This window comes from Acomys russatus, chromosome 25, assembly GCF_903995435.1.
Source record: "Acomys russatus chromosome 25, mAcoRus1.1, whole genome shotgun sequence".
NCBI classification, from domain to species: Eukaryota; Metazoa; Chordata; class Mammalia; order Rodentia; family Muridae; genus Acomys; species Acomys russatus.
Genome location: NC_067161.1, coordinates 18,285,386 through 18,303,203, shown reverse-complemented (window position 1 = coordinate 18,303,203; position 17,818 = coordinate 18,285,386). Strand labels below are relative to the sequence as shown.

General features: G+C 46.1%; 1 protein-coding gene across 1 annotated transcript; it reads left to right on the top strand.

The window, feature by feature from the left end:
• Positions 1-12,596: 12,596 nt before the first annotated feature.
• On the top strand, positions 12,597-14,010 carry Fbll1 (fibrillarin like 1). The gene has a single exon (XM_051167892.1). The coding sequence runs from the start codon at positions 12,864-12,866 to the stop codon at positions 13,830-13,832; it is 969 nt and encodes a 322-aa protein (XP_051023849.1). The 5' UTR covers positions 12,597-12,863; the 3' UTR covers positions 13,833-14,010.
• Positions 14,011-17,818: the final 3,808 nt, after the last annotated feature.

Here is a 17,818-nt window from a genome sequence, read left to right as displayed (position 1 = left end):
CATACCTCCAACAAGTCCACATCTCCTAATCTTTCCCTAACAGTTCTGCCAACTGGAAGTATTCAAACATGAGCCTGTGGGGGTAATTCTCATTCAAACCACCACAGTTTCAGACTTCAGTTTTATTATCTACGTTAGTGTGTGACATCTTTAGTGTTGATACTATAGTTATTTTAGGGTACCACAAACCATGCTCATGTAAGATAACACTTGGGTAGGTGATCAGTCGGTGTTCTAATGGCCCCACCAACAGACCAACTATTCCCCATCTCTGCAAGACCTCTCCCTGGGCCTCACTTTTTCCTTAAGACAGTCCATAGTGGCCTTTAGTTAGAGTGAATGGAAGGGTTGCACCTCTCACACTTAAAACCAACAGCTAGAAATGTTTTCACTCGGTAAAAAGGTTCATTCTAAACAGCCACACTTTAAATGCACAGGAAACATTCTTAGACACTGAACACAGAAACAGAAAGGAAACACGAGAGCCTCAAACCAGCCAAAGCCCAATACAGACCAGGCCCTAACTCCCTTAATTCCGTCAAAGAAGCTACAGAAGAAAGGTGTGATGCTAGTATGTTTTTCATGAAGTAATAACGAAAACAGCCATCTCCAGAGTAGAATGTAAGGTAAGACAGAAGGGCTGCTGTGCACCGTGCAGAAATCTGCCATGAACAGTCAGGAGGGCAAGTCACACAACTCATCCATTTGAGATGAGGTGTCATGTAGCCAAGGATGACCCTGAACTGCTAGTCTTCCTGCCTCCACCTCACCATTGTTGGGATGGGTATGCACATAGCCAGCCAAGCATGTTTCTCATGTACACGAAATAACCTTAGGGACTACAGAGATGGCTCAGTTATCTGGCTGCTCTTCCAGAGTTCTGGGGTTCAATTTCCAGCCCTACATAGCAGCTCACAATGGGCTGTGATTCTGGTCTCAGGGCATCCGATACCCTCTTCCCACCTCCATGGACATTGGTACACAGATACATGGGAAACATTCATATAAAGAAAGAAATAGGGCCGGGTGTAGTGGCGTATGCCTTTAATTCCAACAATCAGGAGGCAGAGGCAGGTGAGCACTGTGAGTTCGAGGCCAGCCTGGTCTACAAAGTGAGTCCAGGCCAGCCAAGGCTAACACAAAGAGACCCTGTCTCAAAAAACCAAAAAAGACATTGAAAGATCAATTCTCAACTTCATATGGGAAAACAAAAAACTCAGAATAACAATAAAAGATCCTCCAGAGGAATTTCCATACCCAATCTCAAGCTGTACTATATAGAGCAACATTAATTAAAACAGCATGGTACTGGCACAGCAATAGGCTGGTTGATCAGTGGAATCAAATCGAAGACCCAGAAATTAATCCACATGCATATGGTCACTTGATTTTTGACAAAGAAGCCAAATCTATTCAATGGAAAAAGGATAGCATCTTCAACAAATGGTGCTGGTCTAACTGGATGTCTACATGTAGAAAAATGCAATTGGACTCATATTTGCCACCATGCACAAAACTCAAGTCCAAATGCATTAAAGACCTCAACATAAAACCAGAGACACTAAATCGGTTAGAAGAAAAAGTGGGGAAGACTCTGGAACACATTGGCACAGGAAACAACTTCCTGAACAGAACACCAACAGCCCAGGCCTTAAGGTCAACAATTAATAAATGGGACCTCATGAGGCTGAGAAGCTTCTGTAAGGCAGGAGACACTGTCAACAGAACAAAGTAACAGCCTACAGACTGGGAAAAGATCTTCACCAACCCTTCATCTGACAAAGGTCTAATACCCAAAATATGTAAAGAACTCAAGAAATTAAACACGACCAAACCAAATAACCCAATTGAGAAACGGGGCTCAGAACTAAACAGAATTCCCAACAGAGGAATAATGAATGGCTGAGAAACAGAAATGCTCAACCTCCTTAGTCATCAGAAATGCAAATCAAAACGACTGAGAATCCATCCCATTAGAATGGCTAAGATCAAAAATTCAAGTGACACCACATGCTGGCGAGGATGTGGAGAAAGAGGAACACTCCATTACTGGTGGGAATGCAAATTTGTACAACCACTTTGGAAATCTATCTGGTGCTTTCTCAGGAAACTGGGAATAGGGCTTCCTCAAGACCCAGCTATTCCGCTGGGATATATCCAGAAAATGCTCCACCACACAAGGACATGTGCTCAACCATGTTCATAGCAGCCTTATTAATATCCAGAACCTGGAAACAGCCTAAATGTCCCTCAGTAGAAGAATGGATAAAGAAACTGTGGTACATTTACATTATGGGATACTACTCAGCTATTAAAAACAAGGAAATCCTAAAATTTGTGGATAAATGGATGGAACTAGAAATGATCATAATAAGTGAGTTAACCCAGAAACAGAAAGACTCACATGGTATATAATCACTTACACATGGTATATAATCACTTATAATTGGGCACTAGCCCAAAAGGCATGTCCCACGAAAGTCTTCATTTACCAGGATATTGAAATAGATGTGAGGGGATTGTGAGACTCTAGGTAAGAGAAATATAGGAGATGGGGAAATAGAAGGACCCAGAGGGTCCTAGAAGCCTACAAGAAGAACATCATGATGGGTGGATCCGGGCCCAGGGGGTCTGATCAAACTATTGCACTAACCAAGGACAATACAATAGTAAACATTGAACCCCTACTCTAATCTACCTAATGGACAGGACATTCTCCACAGTTATGGGGAGAGCGGGGACTGACTTTGACATGAATTCTGGTGCCCCATATTTGACCACCTCCCCTTAATGGGGAGGCCTGGTGGCCCTCAAAGAAACCATAAGCAGGCTACCAAGATGAGACTTGATAGCCTATGACCATATAGAGGGGGAGGAGGTCCCCCTGGGTCATAGACCTAGGGGAGGGGAATAGGGGGAAAGCAGGAGGGAGGGAGGAATGGGAAAATACAAGTGATGGGATAACAGTTGAGTTGTAATCTGAATAAATTAATAAAATTAATTTTAAAAAAAGAAATAGGGGAATGGAGAGATGGCTCAGCGGGTAAGAACACTAGCTGCTCTCCAGAAGTCCTGAGTTCAATTCCCAGCAACCACGTTGTGGCTCACAACCATCTATCCTGGAATCTGATGCCTTTTGTCATGCAGGCGTACATGTAGATAGAGTATTCATACATAAAATAAATAAAATCTTTAAAGGGGGGGGTGGTTGTGGGGTTGGGGAAGAAAGAAAGAAAGCCTAGGTGTTCCACAGGGGAAGAAAAGTCCTCAAAAGACAGACTAACTTTACTTGGAGCAATGTGGCTGGTGACTTTACATTCAACCCGTTGCTCATTTACCCTTCTAAACACCCAATGGCCTCTTTGTAATGAGTAAAAGGAGCGAGGCCTAGACACAGCTGTAGGCTCAATTTTTTTTTTTTTTTCGAGATAGGGTTTTTCTGTGTAGCCTTGGCTGTCCTGGACTCTCTTTGTACACCAGGCTGGCCTCAAACTCACAGCAATCCACCTGCCTCTGCCTCCCAAGTACTGGGATTAAAGGTGTGCGCCACCACCGCCTGGCCATATAGGCGCAATTTTCTTAAACAATATATTTTATTACAACTTATTAACCAAGCGTACGTCACTTATAACCCGACTAAGCAAACCAATAGGAAAAGAGGATTAAGGAGGACAATAACAAAACCTGAAGGATATCAGTTCTGAGGAGCGATTCTTTTGGTGTAATCAGCAGGATTTCTTCTGCTGGAACCTGGAGTAACCAGAACCTGGAACCTCAGGAGAAGCCTGGAGCCCCGAAGCCTTCCCACGAGCAGTTCTCTCTAGGAGCAGCGAACAGCCAAACTATCCCAAGTCTCCAAAAAGCCCCGCCTCCAGTTTTCGGCTTATTTATATAGCTCCTCCCAGAGTCTGTTCACGGGATCTTTTCAGCTGGCAACAATTAAGCTCCCACATGAGGTGGTTGTTCTTCTAGTGGATTAACCTCACCTGTTCTCTCAGAAGACCATTCCGATCCCAGACTTGGGATCCAAAAAAACAGGTTTATCTCTCCTTCATCTCCCCCTTTCTATTTAATAAAATAAGCTATATGCAACAAAATAAGAATTATCCATTAAGTCAACATTTGCAAGGACCAGTTTATTTAAAATTAATTATTTTTAAGAAATTATTCCAGTATCCTATGCTACTGATTCTTTTAACTAAACTTATTTTAATACTGTGGCTATCTAGTCTTCAACCCCATCAGAGACCCCAGAAGGAAAAACTATCTAATATGAAGGAAGTGCAGGCAAGCAACTTGAAAAAGTATTGACAGGACAGAGAGCTGACTGTCTGGACAGTCACAAGTTCCTCTCCATTGTCAGGGCATCCAGTCTTCAGTCAGGCAGCCCAAGGCATCTGACAGACTGTTTCTGGACTGTAACAAGTTTCTCTCCAACATAGGTGCGTCCCACCTTCAGCCAACCAGCTCAAAGCATCTCACAGACTGCTCTGAAGCATGAATCCTGAAGGACTAGCCCACCTGGTCTCTGCAAGGCTGGGCAGCCAATTGCTCAGCATCAGGCTTGATCGTAGTGCACGGTCATTCTGTCATCAGCAGTAAAGACAAGCAAAGTTCCTCAGACCAGTGGCTATCTGCCACTCACAACACATTTGTCTACAGTGTGGGTTGCTGGGTATTTTAAGCTCGCCGTGTAGACCTGCCACTCAGGAAAAATGAGTGCTTTCAATCAGTGTCAGTGCTCACTGACAACGCACCTGGTCATTCAGGGCCTTCAGTGAATGTACACACAGCCATGTTTTCCCTTCATTCATTTCGTGGGCCTGCTAACACAGAGTCCTGGGTGCCAGAATCAAGCGGTACTGTTTGGATTTCCATGTCTTGGTGATTTCTGATGCGTCTGGAGTAATGTCAGCTGAAAACCTGGGAAGAATTTGCTGTTGTGGATGTCATTAAGGGTGTGGTTCACAGTAGTCAGAAACAGCAGGAACAGGAGGGCTCAGGATGGGAGCGGAGGGCGGTCACCACAGGTCTAGCAGGGGAACTAGAGAGAGGCAGCAAAGCCTAAAGTGACCGGTGATGCTTTAGTGCTGAGGAACCGTTGCTTAAGGATCAAAACTTTGGTGATGGAAGCCTGCTGTTGAAGACACCAAGCAGCCCAGACTGGGAGCCTTGACTACGATTTTGAAGGAAGTTTCTGATGTAAAAGGCTGTTTACACACACAGCATTGCGTGCTCCAGCAGACTTGTGTGTGGAGCAGCAATCTGGCCTCATTTTAAGAAACGATACTGTGTTAGCATTTTTAGCAATAAAGTGTTTGCCATAAGGGTTTTGTTGTTGTTGTTAACATACTGTTGTTGCACACCTACTAAACTGTGCTATAATGCAAACATAAATTCTTAGATGCACTGAGAAACCAGCAATGTGCTGCCTGTACTGTGATGTTTGGAGTTAGGTTTTTGGTGTTTTGTTTTTTGTTTCGTTTGTTTGTTTGTTTGTTTGTTTTTGCGATAAGGTTTTTCTGTGTAATAGCCCTGGCTAGTCTGGAACTCACTCTGTAGGCCAACCTGGCCTTGAACTCACAGAGCTCCACCTGTCTCTCCCACTACACCTGGCTTCATGGGCTTGGTTTTTTTGAGATAGGATATATTTATGTAGGCCAAGCTGGTCCTAAAACTCAGAAATCCACTTGCCTCTGCCTCCCAATTGCTAGGATTAATGGTATGCACCACTATGCCTGGCACACACGCACAAAAAAAAAAATCTAAGGAACTCCAAAAGTATATCACTACATGTAAACAAATCAGTAAGTATGTAAGAATTAGTATTAGCTGGGCGTTGTGGTGCACATCTTTAATCCCAGCACTCGGGAGGCAAAAGTAGGTGGATTACTGTGAGTTTGAGGCCAGCCTGGTCTACAAAGCAAGTCCAGGACAGTCAAGACTACACAGAGAGACACTGTCTAGAAAAATCAAAAAAAAAAAAAAAAGAATTAGTATTAAGCCAGGTGTGCTATTGCATGCATGCCTTTAATCCCAGCACTCAGGAGACAGAGGCAGGCGGGTTACTGTGAGTTTGAGGCCAGTGTGGACTACAAAGTGAGTCTAGGACAGCCAAGACTACAAAACAACAAACAACAACAACCAAAGGATTAGTATTAGTGTAACTAAATCTACATTGATGAGCAATGGATGTACAGATTATACAGACAGTAAATACTGACAAAGGAACTGGGCGACACCACTGTACACAGGACCAGGTTTTTGTATACTATCAAAATTGTTAGTACACATAATACCCTGGGCTAAAATAGTGCGTACAAAGTTAACACAACCTGTGTAACAAGTTGAAACTAAAAGAAAATTCAGACATGAGTAAAATATAGGCTATCTAGCATTAAAAATAAAACTAATGGTGCTTCCCTAAAAAGATCAAATTGACAAACATTTAAACTAACAAGAGGGGACAGAGAGATGGCTCAGAGGTTAAGAGCGCTGGCTGCTCATCCAGAGGATTTGAGTTCAATTCCCAGCAACCACATGGTTGCTCACAACCATCTGTAATGAGATCTGGTGCCCTCTTCTGGAGTGTAAGCACATATGCTGACAGAACATTGTATGCATAATAAATAAATAAATCTTTAAAAAAAAAAAAAACTAACAAGAGAGAAGACTCAGATTTATAAAATCAGAAATGAAAGAAATAGTACCAAATAAAAAGTGGGGATTTTTCAGAAATAACAAATGTTTAATAAAAAATAAAAAAAAAATAATCTAGAATAAATGAACAAATTCATAGAAATAGAAAAACTATCAAAGCTGAGAAATAAGGATATCAGCCAGGCATGATGGCACATGCCTTTAATCCCAGCACTTGGAAGGCAGAGGCAGGTGGGTCTCTGTACATTTGAGGCCTGCCTGGCCTACAGAGGGAGTCCAGGACAGCCAAGGCTACACAGAGAAACCCTATCTCAAAAAACCCAAAGATTAAATTAGTGCTCACAAAACTTCTCACAAAATTTTTTTGAAAGAGGAATTTCTCACAAAGAATAAGCCAAAGATCAAGTAAATTCCCTGATGGGCCCCTCCCAACCTTTAAGAACCAGCCTCACACCCATCCTGTGAGAGACAGCCCACCCCCTGGTACTGTTAATCATACTCTGCTATGCTTGCAGACAGGAGCCTAGCATAACTGTCCTTTGAGAGGCTTCACCCAGCAGCTGATGGAAGCAGATGCAGAGACCCACAGGCAAACATTAGGTAGAGCCTGGGGAGTCTTGTCGAAGATGGAGCAAAGGATTGAAGGAGCCAGAGAGGTCAAGGACTCCACAGAAAACCTACAGAATCAGCTAACCTGGACACATAGGGGCTCACTGAGACTGAACCACCAACCAGAGAGCATGCATGGGACTGACCCAGGACCCCTACACATATGTAGCAGATGTGCAGCTTGGTCTTCATGTGGGTCCCCCCAGCAACTGGAGCAGGGACTATTGCCTGCACTTGGATCCCTTTCCCTTAACTGGGCTGCCATATGTAGCCTCAATAGGAGAAGATGCACCTAGTCCTACTGCATCTTGATATGCTGAGGTGGGTTGATATCCATGTGAAATCTCCCCTTCTCTGAGGAGAAAGGGATGGGGGTGGGGTAGGGGGTGGAGGGGTGGAGGGAGGGGAAAGGTCTGGGAGAGAGAAGAGAGGGGAAACTATGATCAGGATATAAAGTAAATAAATAAATGAATGGGGGGAAAAGAACTAGCCTCATGGACGTGGCTCAATGGCACAGTGCTTGACTAATAATTATGGTTCAATTCCCAGCAACATGCACACACATGCGTGTTCACACACACACACACACACACACACATGGGAATAAAGAAGTCACGTATTCAATCTTGAAGCCCATTAGTACTTTGCTATTAAGGCCCAAAGCATCAAAACATGAAAAGAATTGATATCCACCATATATATCCACAGGGAATTCACAGAAAGATCTAGGACAGGGAGCTGTGCTATGAAACATTGTCTTCTGGATATGGCCTGGCTGCTGAAAGCATGAACACAGCAGCTGTGGATACTTGGCCAAGACCTACTTCATTCCATCACAGATGGAAGAAGGGCTCCTGAGGCCCCGCCCCTTCCTGAGCAACATTGGCAAAATGCGCCTGCTGGTGCAATAGTGTCAAGTCCGATACGGGGTGACCTGCTGCTTTCTGGTTGGATTTGATGCCTGCTCCATAGGATAGAATTCACATCTGATATTGTAGACTTGATTTTAAAAAAACAAAACAAAACAAAACCATGGCTCCAGAGGTAACAGGCCTTTAGTACCCACTAAATGTTTTCTAAATGGGTATGATATGTCCCTCAAACTGCCTTCTAAATATTTGTATTTGTTGGCATTTGCTTTAGTCAGAAAAGCTTTTTGCAGCAGGCAAGATCCATAACTGGCCATCGAGTTGAGAATAAGAGACTGTTGAATCCAGAGCCCTAAATGGGATGCCTATGTCACCCGCTCAAAGGCTAAGCAAATGCTGTGAAGGCAAAAAAAGTGGAGGAGCTGGAGAAAGGGTGGTGTGCTTTATGGTGCTGACTTCTGGATATGACATGGCTGTTGCACTCGTTTGTTTTGTTTTTTTCAAGACAGGGTTTCTCTGTGTAGCCTTGGCTGTCCTAGACTCTCTTTGTAGATCAAGATGGCCTCAAACTCACAGAGATCTGCCTGCCTCTGCCTCCCAAATGCTGGGACTAAAGGCATGCACCACCACGGTGCCGGCGCCTGCTGCACTCTTAAACTCACTGGAGCTGTGGTTACCTGTACAAGCCTGGGCCCAACCAACACCCTTCCAGGAAGAGGACAGAGGAGATCTTTGTCAGTGGTGTAGCTATTAGTAGTATGCCTGTGCTCCTGCAAACACCACAGTGAAACTCATTGTGCACTCACACAGAAGACATGAAAGTAGAAGTGGGGCTAGCTGCAAAGAGGATTAGCTAGAGTGACAGGGGGACAGTGAGGACCATAGGAGGGAGGTAAGATAAAAACTACATATAGCCAGACACAGTGGCACACGCCTTTAATCCCAGCATTCAGGAGGCAGAGGCAGGCACATCTGTGAGTTCAAGGTCAGCCTGGTCTACATAGTTCCAGGGTAGCCAGGGCCACACACAGAAACCTGTCTTAAAAACCAAATACACACACTCTGTCTGTCTGTCTGTCTGTCTGTCTGTCTCTCTCTCTCTCTCTCTGTCTGTCTCTGCCTCTCTCTCTCTGGGATTACAGGCATGCGTCACTACACCTAATTTATATATGTTAATTTTTAAGGTGAAAACAGCTTTTTCTGGCATGTTGGTGCACACCTTTAAAACTAACACTCAGGGAGGCAGAGACAGGTGGATCAATCGAGGCCAGCCTGGTCTATAAAGCAAGTCCAGGACAGTCAAGGCTACACAGAGAAACCCTGTCTCAAACAACAACCAAACAAAAAACAAAAACAAAAACAGAAAGGAAAAAAAAAAAAAAAAAAAAAAAACCAACTCTGAATAATGACAGTAGTCCTCAGCTGAAACGGCAGTGCTGGGAGGTGTATGTAAAACCCAGACTCAAATTATAGTAGAGTCAAAATACCACTACTACCTGGCTATACTTCTTTTTTTAAAAGAAAATTATTAGTTGCATACAAGTTGTTTTGTCAAATACTGGCATACTGTTATTACTGTACTCCAAAGTCTTAGGCCCACCTCTGATTTCAGTTGCGATAGAACTGAAGCCCTTCATACGCCTCAGGGTCAGTGCATCACTATGGAGCTTGCTGACGCTTTGAAGGCAGAGAATAATGCCCATTTCCAAAAATGATTTACGTAGCCAGGCGTGGTGGCGCACGCCTTTAATCTCAGCACTCGGGAGGCAGAGGCAGGCGGATTGCTGTGAGTTCGAGGCCAACCTGGTCTACAAAGTGAGTCCAGGATGGCCAAGGCTACACAGAGAAACCCTGTCTCGAAAAACCAAAAAGAATAAATGATTTATGTATCTTCATTTTTGTCTGCATTTGTGGTTTTCCTGCATATATGTCTGTGTGAGGGGGTTGGATCGTCTGGAGCTGGAGTTACAGTTATGAGCTGTCATGTGGGTGCTCGGAACTGAACCTGTGTCCTCTGGAAGAATAGCCAGTGCTCTTAACCGCTGAGCCATCTCTCCAGACCACTGTTCCCTTTTGTTTGTTTGTCTTGTTTTGTTTTGTTTTTCCTTTTTGGTTTTTCAAGAAAGCATTTCTCTGTGTAGCCTTAGCTGTCCTGGATGTCTCTTTGTAGATCAGGCTGGCCTCGAGCTCACAGAAATCTGCCTACCTCTGCATCCTGAGTGCTGGGATTAAGGGTATGAACCACCACGTCCAGCTATCAGCACATAATTTCTTTGGATGCTTTCCACACCATTCCTAAGAAACTAGCTGCACCTCAATCACCCTCAGCGTTTATTTGTTTCTCAAAACATCCTTTCTAGTTGCCCTGTCCTCACTCTCCTAGCTATGTGTATGCTTCTTGACATCACCTCCATCAGGACCCATGTGAACTTGTCTTTTTTTTTTTTTTCTCCTGAAGACAGAATCTGTAGGGAAAGGATGATGCATACACACACAATATATTTTTCATGCAATTATGGGTGCTGGCAAATCAGAAATCTCCAAAAATCAACATTCTTCTTCAAAAGTCGTTGGATAAGAAATAACAGGACTGAGATCAAATGTGGAAGGAATCTCTTGTGTGTTTGTATGCATGTAGCACCTGTCAACGACAAATCTGATGGCCTATAGCTTAGGTGGGAAATAGGAGGTGTGACATCCGGGAGGTAGAAAGGATTCTGGAATAGGGCCAGGTGGGAGAGACTCAGCTTGGCAAGATGTGAGGATGGGCTCACGCCTGAGCATAGGTAACCAGTTACATGGTAGAATGTAGGTTAGAACAAATGGGTTAAGTTATGAGCTAGTCAGAGAAGAATCTGACTGTATGGCCTAGGGGTTTGAACGATATTTTATTTTTTATTTTTTGGTTTTTTGAGGCAGGGTTTCTCTGTGTAGCCTTGGCTGTCCTAGACTCACTTTGTAGACCAGGCTGGCCTTGAACTCACATCGATCCAACTGCCTCTGCCTCCCAAGTGCTGGGATTAACGGTGTGTGACACTACGTCCAGCCCGGTATTTGAATAATATCTTGAGTCTCATGAGTTATTATTCCAGGAGCTTGGGGCTGGGAGAAAAGCCTCCAGCAACACTCAAAGTCTACTGAGTAGCATAATTCTCTTTTCCTTGAATGGTCAGCCTTCTATTTTATTCAGGCCTTCAACTGGTTAAATGAAACCCACCCACACAATACAGGATAATCTGTTTTACTCAAACAATTTAAATGTTAACCTGCTCAGAGACATCCAGAGTAATATTTGATTATCTGGGCACCCCACAGCTGAGTCAAGTAGATGAAAAAAACTAACCATCAAAAGATCTGATTGGAGGAAACACCATCAAGACATCAAATGTAGCACATTTCAGAGAACAGTCTTCAATTTGTACAAGTGTTTCTTGTGAACCAGCTATTCCTGGAATTAAGCATTTCTTGCTCTGCCACCTTGTCTGTACCCTAATACAGACTTGTAGCCCCCATCAAGAAAGCCTTAAAGGGCTGGAGAGATGGCTCAGAGGTTAAGAGAGCTGTCTTCTCTTCCAGAGGTCCTGAGTTCAATTCCCAGCAACCACATGGTGGCTCATAAATATCTGCGATGAGATCTACTGCCCTCTTCTGGCAGGGAGGCGCACACGCGGGAAGGATGTTGCATACATAATAATAACTCTTTACGGGGCACAGTAGCATGAGCACTCAGGGAGGCAGGGGCAGGTGTGGATCTCTGTGAGTTTGAGGCCAACTTGGTCTACAAAGCGAGTCCAGGATAGGCAAGGCAACACACAGAGAAACCCTGTCTCTACAGACCCCTCCCTTTTCCCCCTCCCCCCGAAAAAAAAGAAGGCCTTATAATCTTCAGGGTGGGGAGGAACCAGTCCTGCCATCTCTGTCTGTGAGACGGGAGAGAAGATTAACTGTGTGCACATCTAAAGAGTCAATATCATCTTCCTGACTCATAATCAGGTGCATTCCGCGTCTCTGGCCTTGGCACTTAATTCCACTAACAGGGAGGTCAGACAGTCCAGTTTAGGAAAGGCCCCAAAGACACCAACAGTGGTCAAAAGGGACTTGCTTTTGGTCGCTGTCCCTGGTACTGACTGAATGCTAAAGCCCGTGCCACTAAGTCTCAGTTTGTGTTCCCGGTGCTGCGCATTGCTTCCTTCTTGTCTCGAGGTTTGGTTGACAAAATAGCTTTTTGGTTTCTGAAGCAAAGACAAAGCTTGGAGGGTAAACATGCCATTTCCTTTCACATTGAAGTAAGCCATTTCCTTTCACATTGACGTAAGTGCCATATGAATCGGGTTACACGTAAGTCTCTTGAGGCCGCACGGACAAGCATGGAACAATGAGCGGATGCACTTCTTTCCTGCCATAGAAAGCCAGCCACTAGGAGGTCCAGGGGAAGAGCACAGAGTCCCCAGGAACGCAGAGAGCACAAGCGGAGAGAGAAAACAAAGGGTTACAAGTGAGCAGGCTGCGTCTGCGCGCAGGTGGAGCAGGGGGGCCACAGGGTCTACAAGACGGCTCTGATGCAATCACGCAAGTCACCGCGTCAAAGCGTGGATCTGGGAATGCGGCATTCCGCATCTCACTGCGGCTAATCCTGCAGGCAGCCTCCGCCATCAACTTGTCTCAACTGCGTAGCAATCTCCCGGCAATCCCCGACCACCGCGGCAATTCCAGAGTGCAGGGGCTATGAAGCCGGCAGGCAGCCGCAGCGGTTGGGGCTGGAGTGGCAGCAAAGGAAGCGGCAAAGGAGGCGGCAAGGGAGGTGATGGGGGCTCGGGGTCCAAAGGCGGCTACGGATCACGCTCCCGCGGCTATAGTGGCGGTGGTGGCAGAGGTCGGGGACGCAGCGGCGGACGCGGCGACAGTAGGGACCGCGGCGGCAATAGCCATCATCGCCGTGGCCCGGGCAGGAACAAGAACCGCCGCAGAAAGGGTATCACCGTGTCGGTGGAGCCGCATCGGCACGAGGGCGTGTTTATCTACCGCGGAGCGGAGGATGCGCTGGTCACGCTTAACTTGGTACCCGGAGTCTCCGTGTATGGTGAGAAGCGCGTCACCATAATTGAGAACGGTGAGAAGATAGAGTACCGAACATGGAACCCCTTCCGTTCCAAACTGGCGGCTGCCATCCTGGGCGGCGTGGACAAGATCCACATCAAGCCCAGATCTAGAGTGCTGTACTTGGGCGCAGCCTCGGGAACCACGGTCTCCCATGTTTCTGACATCATCGGCCCCGACGGCCTGGTCTATGCGGTTGAATTCTCCCATCGCGCTGGCCGCGATCTGGTCAATGTGGCTAAGAAGCGCACCAACATTATCCCGGTACTGGAAGATGCCCGGCACCCACTCAAGTATCGCATGCTCATTGGTATGGTGGATGTCATCTTTGCCGACGTGGCCCAGCCAGACCAGTCCCGCATCGTGGCGCTGAACGCCCACACCTTTCTGCGCAACGGAGGCCATTTTCTGATTTCCATCAAGGCCAACTGCATCGACTCCACAGCGTCTGCTGAGGCCGTGTTTGCGTCAGAGGTGAAGAAGCTGCAACAGGAGAATCTGAAGCCGCAGGAGCAGCTGACTCTGGAGCCCTACGAAAGGGATCACGCCGTGGTCGTCGGAGTCTACCGGCCCTCTTCCAGGAGCAGCAGCAAGTAGTAGCAGCAAGTAGCAGCAGCAGCAGCAGCAGCAGCAGCAGCAGCCCCAGCCAGGGAAGGTGCCCCCATACTGCCATGAGACTGTGTTGTGTCTTTGTGCCTGTCCTATTGTGTTGCTTCTCTGTTAAATGAAATAAACAACTCGCAAGTGAAGCCCGAGTGGGTTTTGCAGTGGCTCCAATTCACTCTCCGGTCCTGGTGGCCTACGCAGTTGGTATAGGGCCCCTTCTAGGAAAAACACGGGAGTGGAGTGGTATCTATTCTTGTCACCATGGGGTCCGATTTTTACACTTGTATCTTCTAATCACCGGAGCAGGGAAAATGAGCCCGATGGTTATCTTTAAAATATTTCCTAGGGAAAAAAATGAGGAGGCACTGTCTGTTCCTGTTAGTGGAGTCACATGACCAAGGCTGAGTCCCGGGAAGGATAATGGATGCTAACCTATTCAACTTGATTTAAAGCATGCTTTGTTTTCTGAAACAGAATGTTGCTTTGCAGCCCTGACTGAGCTTAAACGTCAATCCTCCTGCCTCTACTTCCCCATTAGGTGGAGATTACATATGTGTACCATGAGACCCAAATGCAACCCAGAATTTCAGCCACAATGGTTTTTACTTCATTTTTCTGCAGTCACTGTAACTTTTAACCATCTCTCCAGCTCTAATGTGGCCTTGTGACCATTTTAGTGTTCCATGTGAAGCAACGGGGCTTCCCAAGGTAAACAAACACTAGTTGCCTAAACCTACCCAGGTGGGAGAACCTCCTTGCCACTATTTGGCATCCTTTGTGCTCTTACACACACACACACACGGATCTGAGGCCTAGCTGGTTGTGTTCTCTCTTCCCATCTCCCTAGACTATCTCTTTCTAAGGCTTCACAACAGCAAAAGAAGACAGGGAAACACATGGGGTGCTGGTCTGACATCAGTAAAGGGTGAAGGCGTCATCAGTAAAGGTCTTCAGAACAGCCAGCAAAAAGACTTCCAGGGACTCTCCCTCTCAGAAGGGAATTCTGGGCTCAGTACATGGGAGTCTGGCCCTCGGAACTAACCCAGCCTAGCCTTGGAAGGTGGAAGCAGAAAGACTGAATTTTAGGCTAATCTGGGCTACAGGGTTTATTGCAAATAAAAACAATTTCAAACGAAGAGGAGAATAAGCTATGGCAGAATTGAGGATGCCCTAACAACCAGTTCCCCTGCCCCAAGCCCCAAACAGGCCTTAAACGCTTTCATTCACTTCCCACTGCCAATTGCCAAGGTTACCAAAAAGAAACCTAGGAATGCATCATTTGGAGAGGGGTTGATTTCTTCATGATGTACTCAGGGTGGGGCTGACAAGATGACTCAGCAGATAAAAGGAGTTTGCTGCCAACCCTGGTGACGGGAGTTCATCTCCAGGGCCCACACTGGAGAAGGTATGAGCCAACTCCCCCAGACTGTCCTCTGACCTTCACAAGCACGCATGGCACATGGGTGTGTGCACACATATATACATTTAAAAACGATAAAAAAAAAAAAAAAAAAAGACACTTAGATATGTGCTCAGGGAACGATGCAGCTTGGTCGGCTTTGCTCCAGGGCGTACCTCCTTGAACAACAAAAGGGTAGAGTGTCACATTGTCACACCTACACCAAAACGCAGGCAAAGTTACAGGGCTATTTCTTTCTTTAGCAATCGAGTGGGCCGAAGCTCCACGTGGAGACATCGTTTACCACCTAAAAGGCTCACAGCCAGAAATCAAACATCAGACCTGCTCCAAAATCAATGTCATTTTCACTAATGTCTATGCTGGTCCTGTTGCCTTACAAAGCACTCTAATCCCACCACAGTAATGAGTGGCTAGGGTGCAGTGTGCAGGCTGGAAAACGGAATATCAGGGACTAGGGGAAGATGGCAGGGAAGAGACTGGGGGGCCCTGCTTTCCTCAGAGCCAGCCCTGCCAGGATGATGATTTCTTGATTCTTCCTGACAGGAAAGGCACAGGGCACAGAGCAGGGACTTAGTTGTTTTCCTTGCAGCAGGTTCTCCCTTACTCCAGACAGTTACATAGGCTACTTCTGAAGATGCTGAAAATGGAGCCCATTGAAGATGTAGTGACACGAAACTCATCTTTTGCAGAGTCCCTGTGAATCCAGATATGGCAGCTTGCTCTAGTATTTTGTCAGGAAGCTGAGGTAGAATCTCTTAAATCTAGGGGTTCACGGTAAGTTTGGAGACAGTCAATCCCAACAAATTTCAGATGGGTTGTGGGTCAAAAGAAGGGCACAGTGAGAACTGAGAGACATGCAAAAGTAAAGAGAGAGGGATTAGAGCAGGGAGGATGGAGCCTGGTTTGTGAGGTCGGTAGGGAAAGAATGAGACTAATCCAGTGAGAAGCAATCCTGAGGTAACAGAGACACCAGGGTACCAGGTTTATTTAGGTCAGACCTACCCAGCAACCCTGTTTGGTTTTCCAGGAAGGTTTGTGTTTGGGTCCCTTGGTGTGCTTGCCTATTCAAGCCATGCTGACAAAATAACATCATGTCTCAGGGCCCAAGCCAAGATACTCATATCATGGAAAAACCAGTATCAAAGAAATGAATGCTGGGGATAATGAAAGGCTTTATTCGCTGGCCTAAGAATGGACGAGGAGACTCTGCCCACAAACCTGCTTCTCCCTCAAACTGGTACTCTCCACCCCCACCCCACCCCCGCCCCGAGACAGGGTTTTTCTGTGGAACTCTCTTTGTAGAGCAGGCTGGTCTCAAACTCACAGAGATCCACCTGCCTCTGCCTCCTGAGTGCTGGGATTAAAGGCCCTGCGCCAACACATCCAGCTCAAATTGGTACTTTTTAAAACAACTAAGTGCAATGAAACTAGAGAGTTTTTGTAGGTTTTCCCCCTTAACACTAAGGGAGAGATTTGTTAGGAAGGGTTTTTCCTAACAAGCTGTTCAGCATTTGAGCTGGCTTTGGGGGTAGGAAATATCCTGCGGTGAGATTTTTGATGGTTTGAATGATAAATGCCCCACCCCCTGCATACTGTTTGAATGCTTGGTCCCTGGCAGCTCTGTTTGGAGAGATGTTCCAGCCTTGTTGGACGCTGGAGGCAGGCTTTTAGAGTTCATAACTTCACCCCACAGTGTTCACTCTGCCCCCCAGGCCCCCCCCCCCACTTTGTGTTTGAGGTTGAAAATGTGATCTCTCAGCTTCCCACTCTGGCTAGCTGTTATCAGACCTCCACCCTGGCCCGCCCCAACATTAGAGACTGTCCTTCTGGAACGAACGGTAAGCCAAAATAAACTCTTGCATGCAGTCACTTTTGGTTATAGTGCTTTACCATAGCAAAAGAAAAGTCATAAGAGCCGGGCATGGTGGTGCACACCTTTAATCCCAGCACTCGAGAGGCAGAGGCAGGCAGATGGCTGTGAGTTCGAGGCCAGCCTGGTCTACAAAGCAGTCCAGGACAGCCAAAGCTAACACACAGAGAGAGAGACCCTGTCTCGAAAAACCAAAAAAGAAAAAAAGAAAAGTCATGAATACAAGTTTTGTCAGAAATAACACACAGACCTGGTGGCTTACACAACAGGTCTATTTGATCAGTTCCGAAAATTACAAACCCAGATGCAGCCTGTGTCAAACCTGGCTTCTGAGGAGGGTTCTACCCCATTGAGGATGGGCCATCTGTTTCTCACAGAAAGAGTTCTTTGGTATTCCTTCTTCTCCCTACAGGATCATAGGCCTGGTCTCATGACTTCCTGGATCTGCTATTGCCCCCTTGAGGTTACCTGAGGAGCTCCTTTAGGCTTCAACCTAATAGATTTGGGGCAACACATTTAGTGTATAATGCTAGAAATAGGTGAGAATATGTTAAAATGACATCCTTACCGAACTGTGAGAACTGGCTGAGGAGACCAAGTCCATTGAAGAATGGAGGAGGCGTGGTTGGTGCGCAGCATGCTTTCTTCACCCTCTAATCTGACTGTCAACAGATGAGACCAACAAGG

What these genes read in the sequence shown, in the direction of transcription:
- Fbll1 (XM_051167892.1), top strand. Translation starts at nt 12,864, where the DNA reads ATGAAGCCGGCAGGCAGCCGCAGCGGTTGGGGCTGGAGTGGCAGCAAA.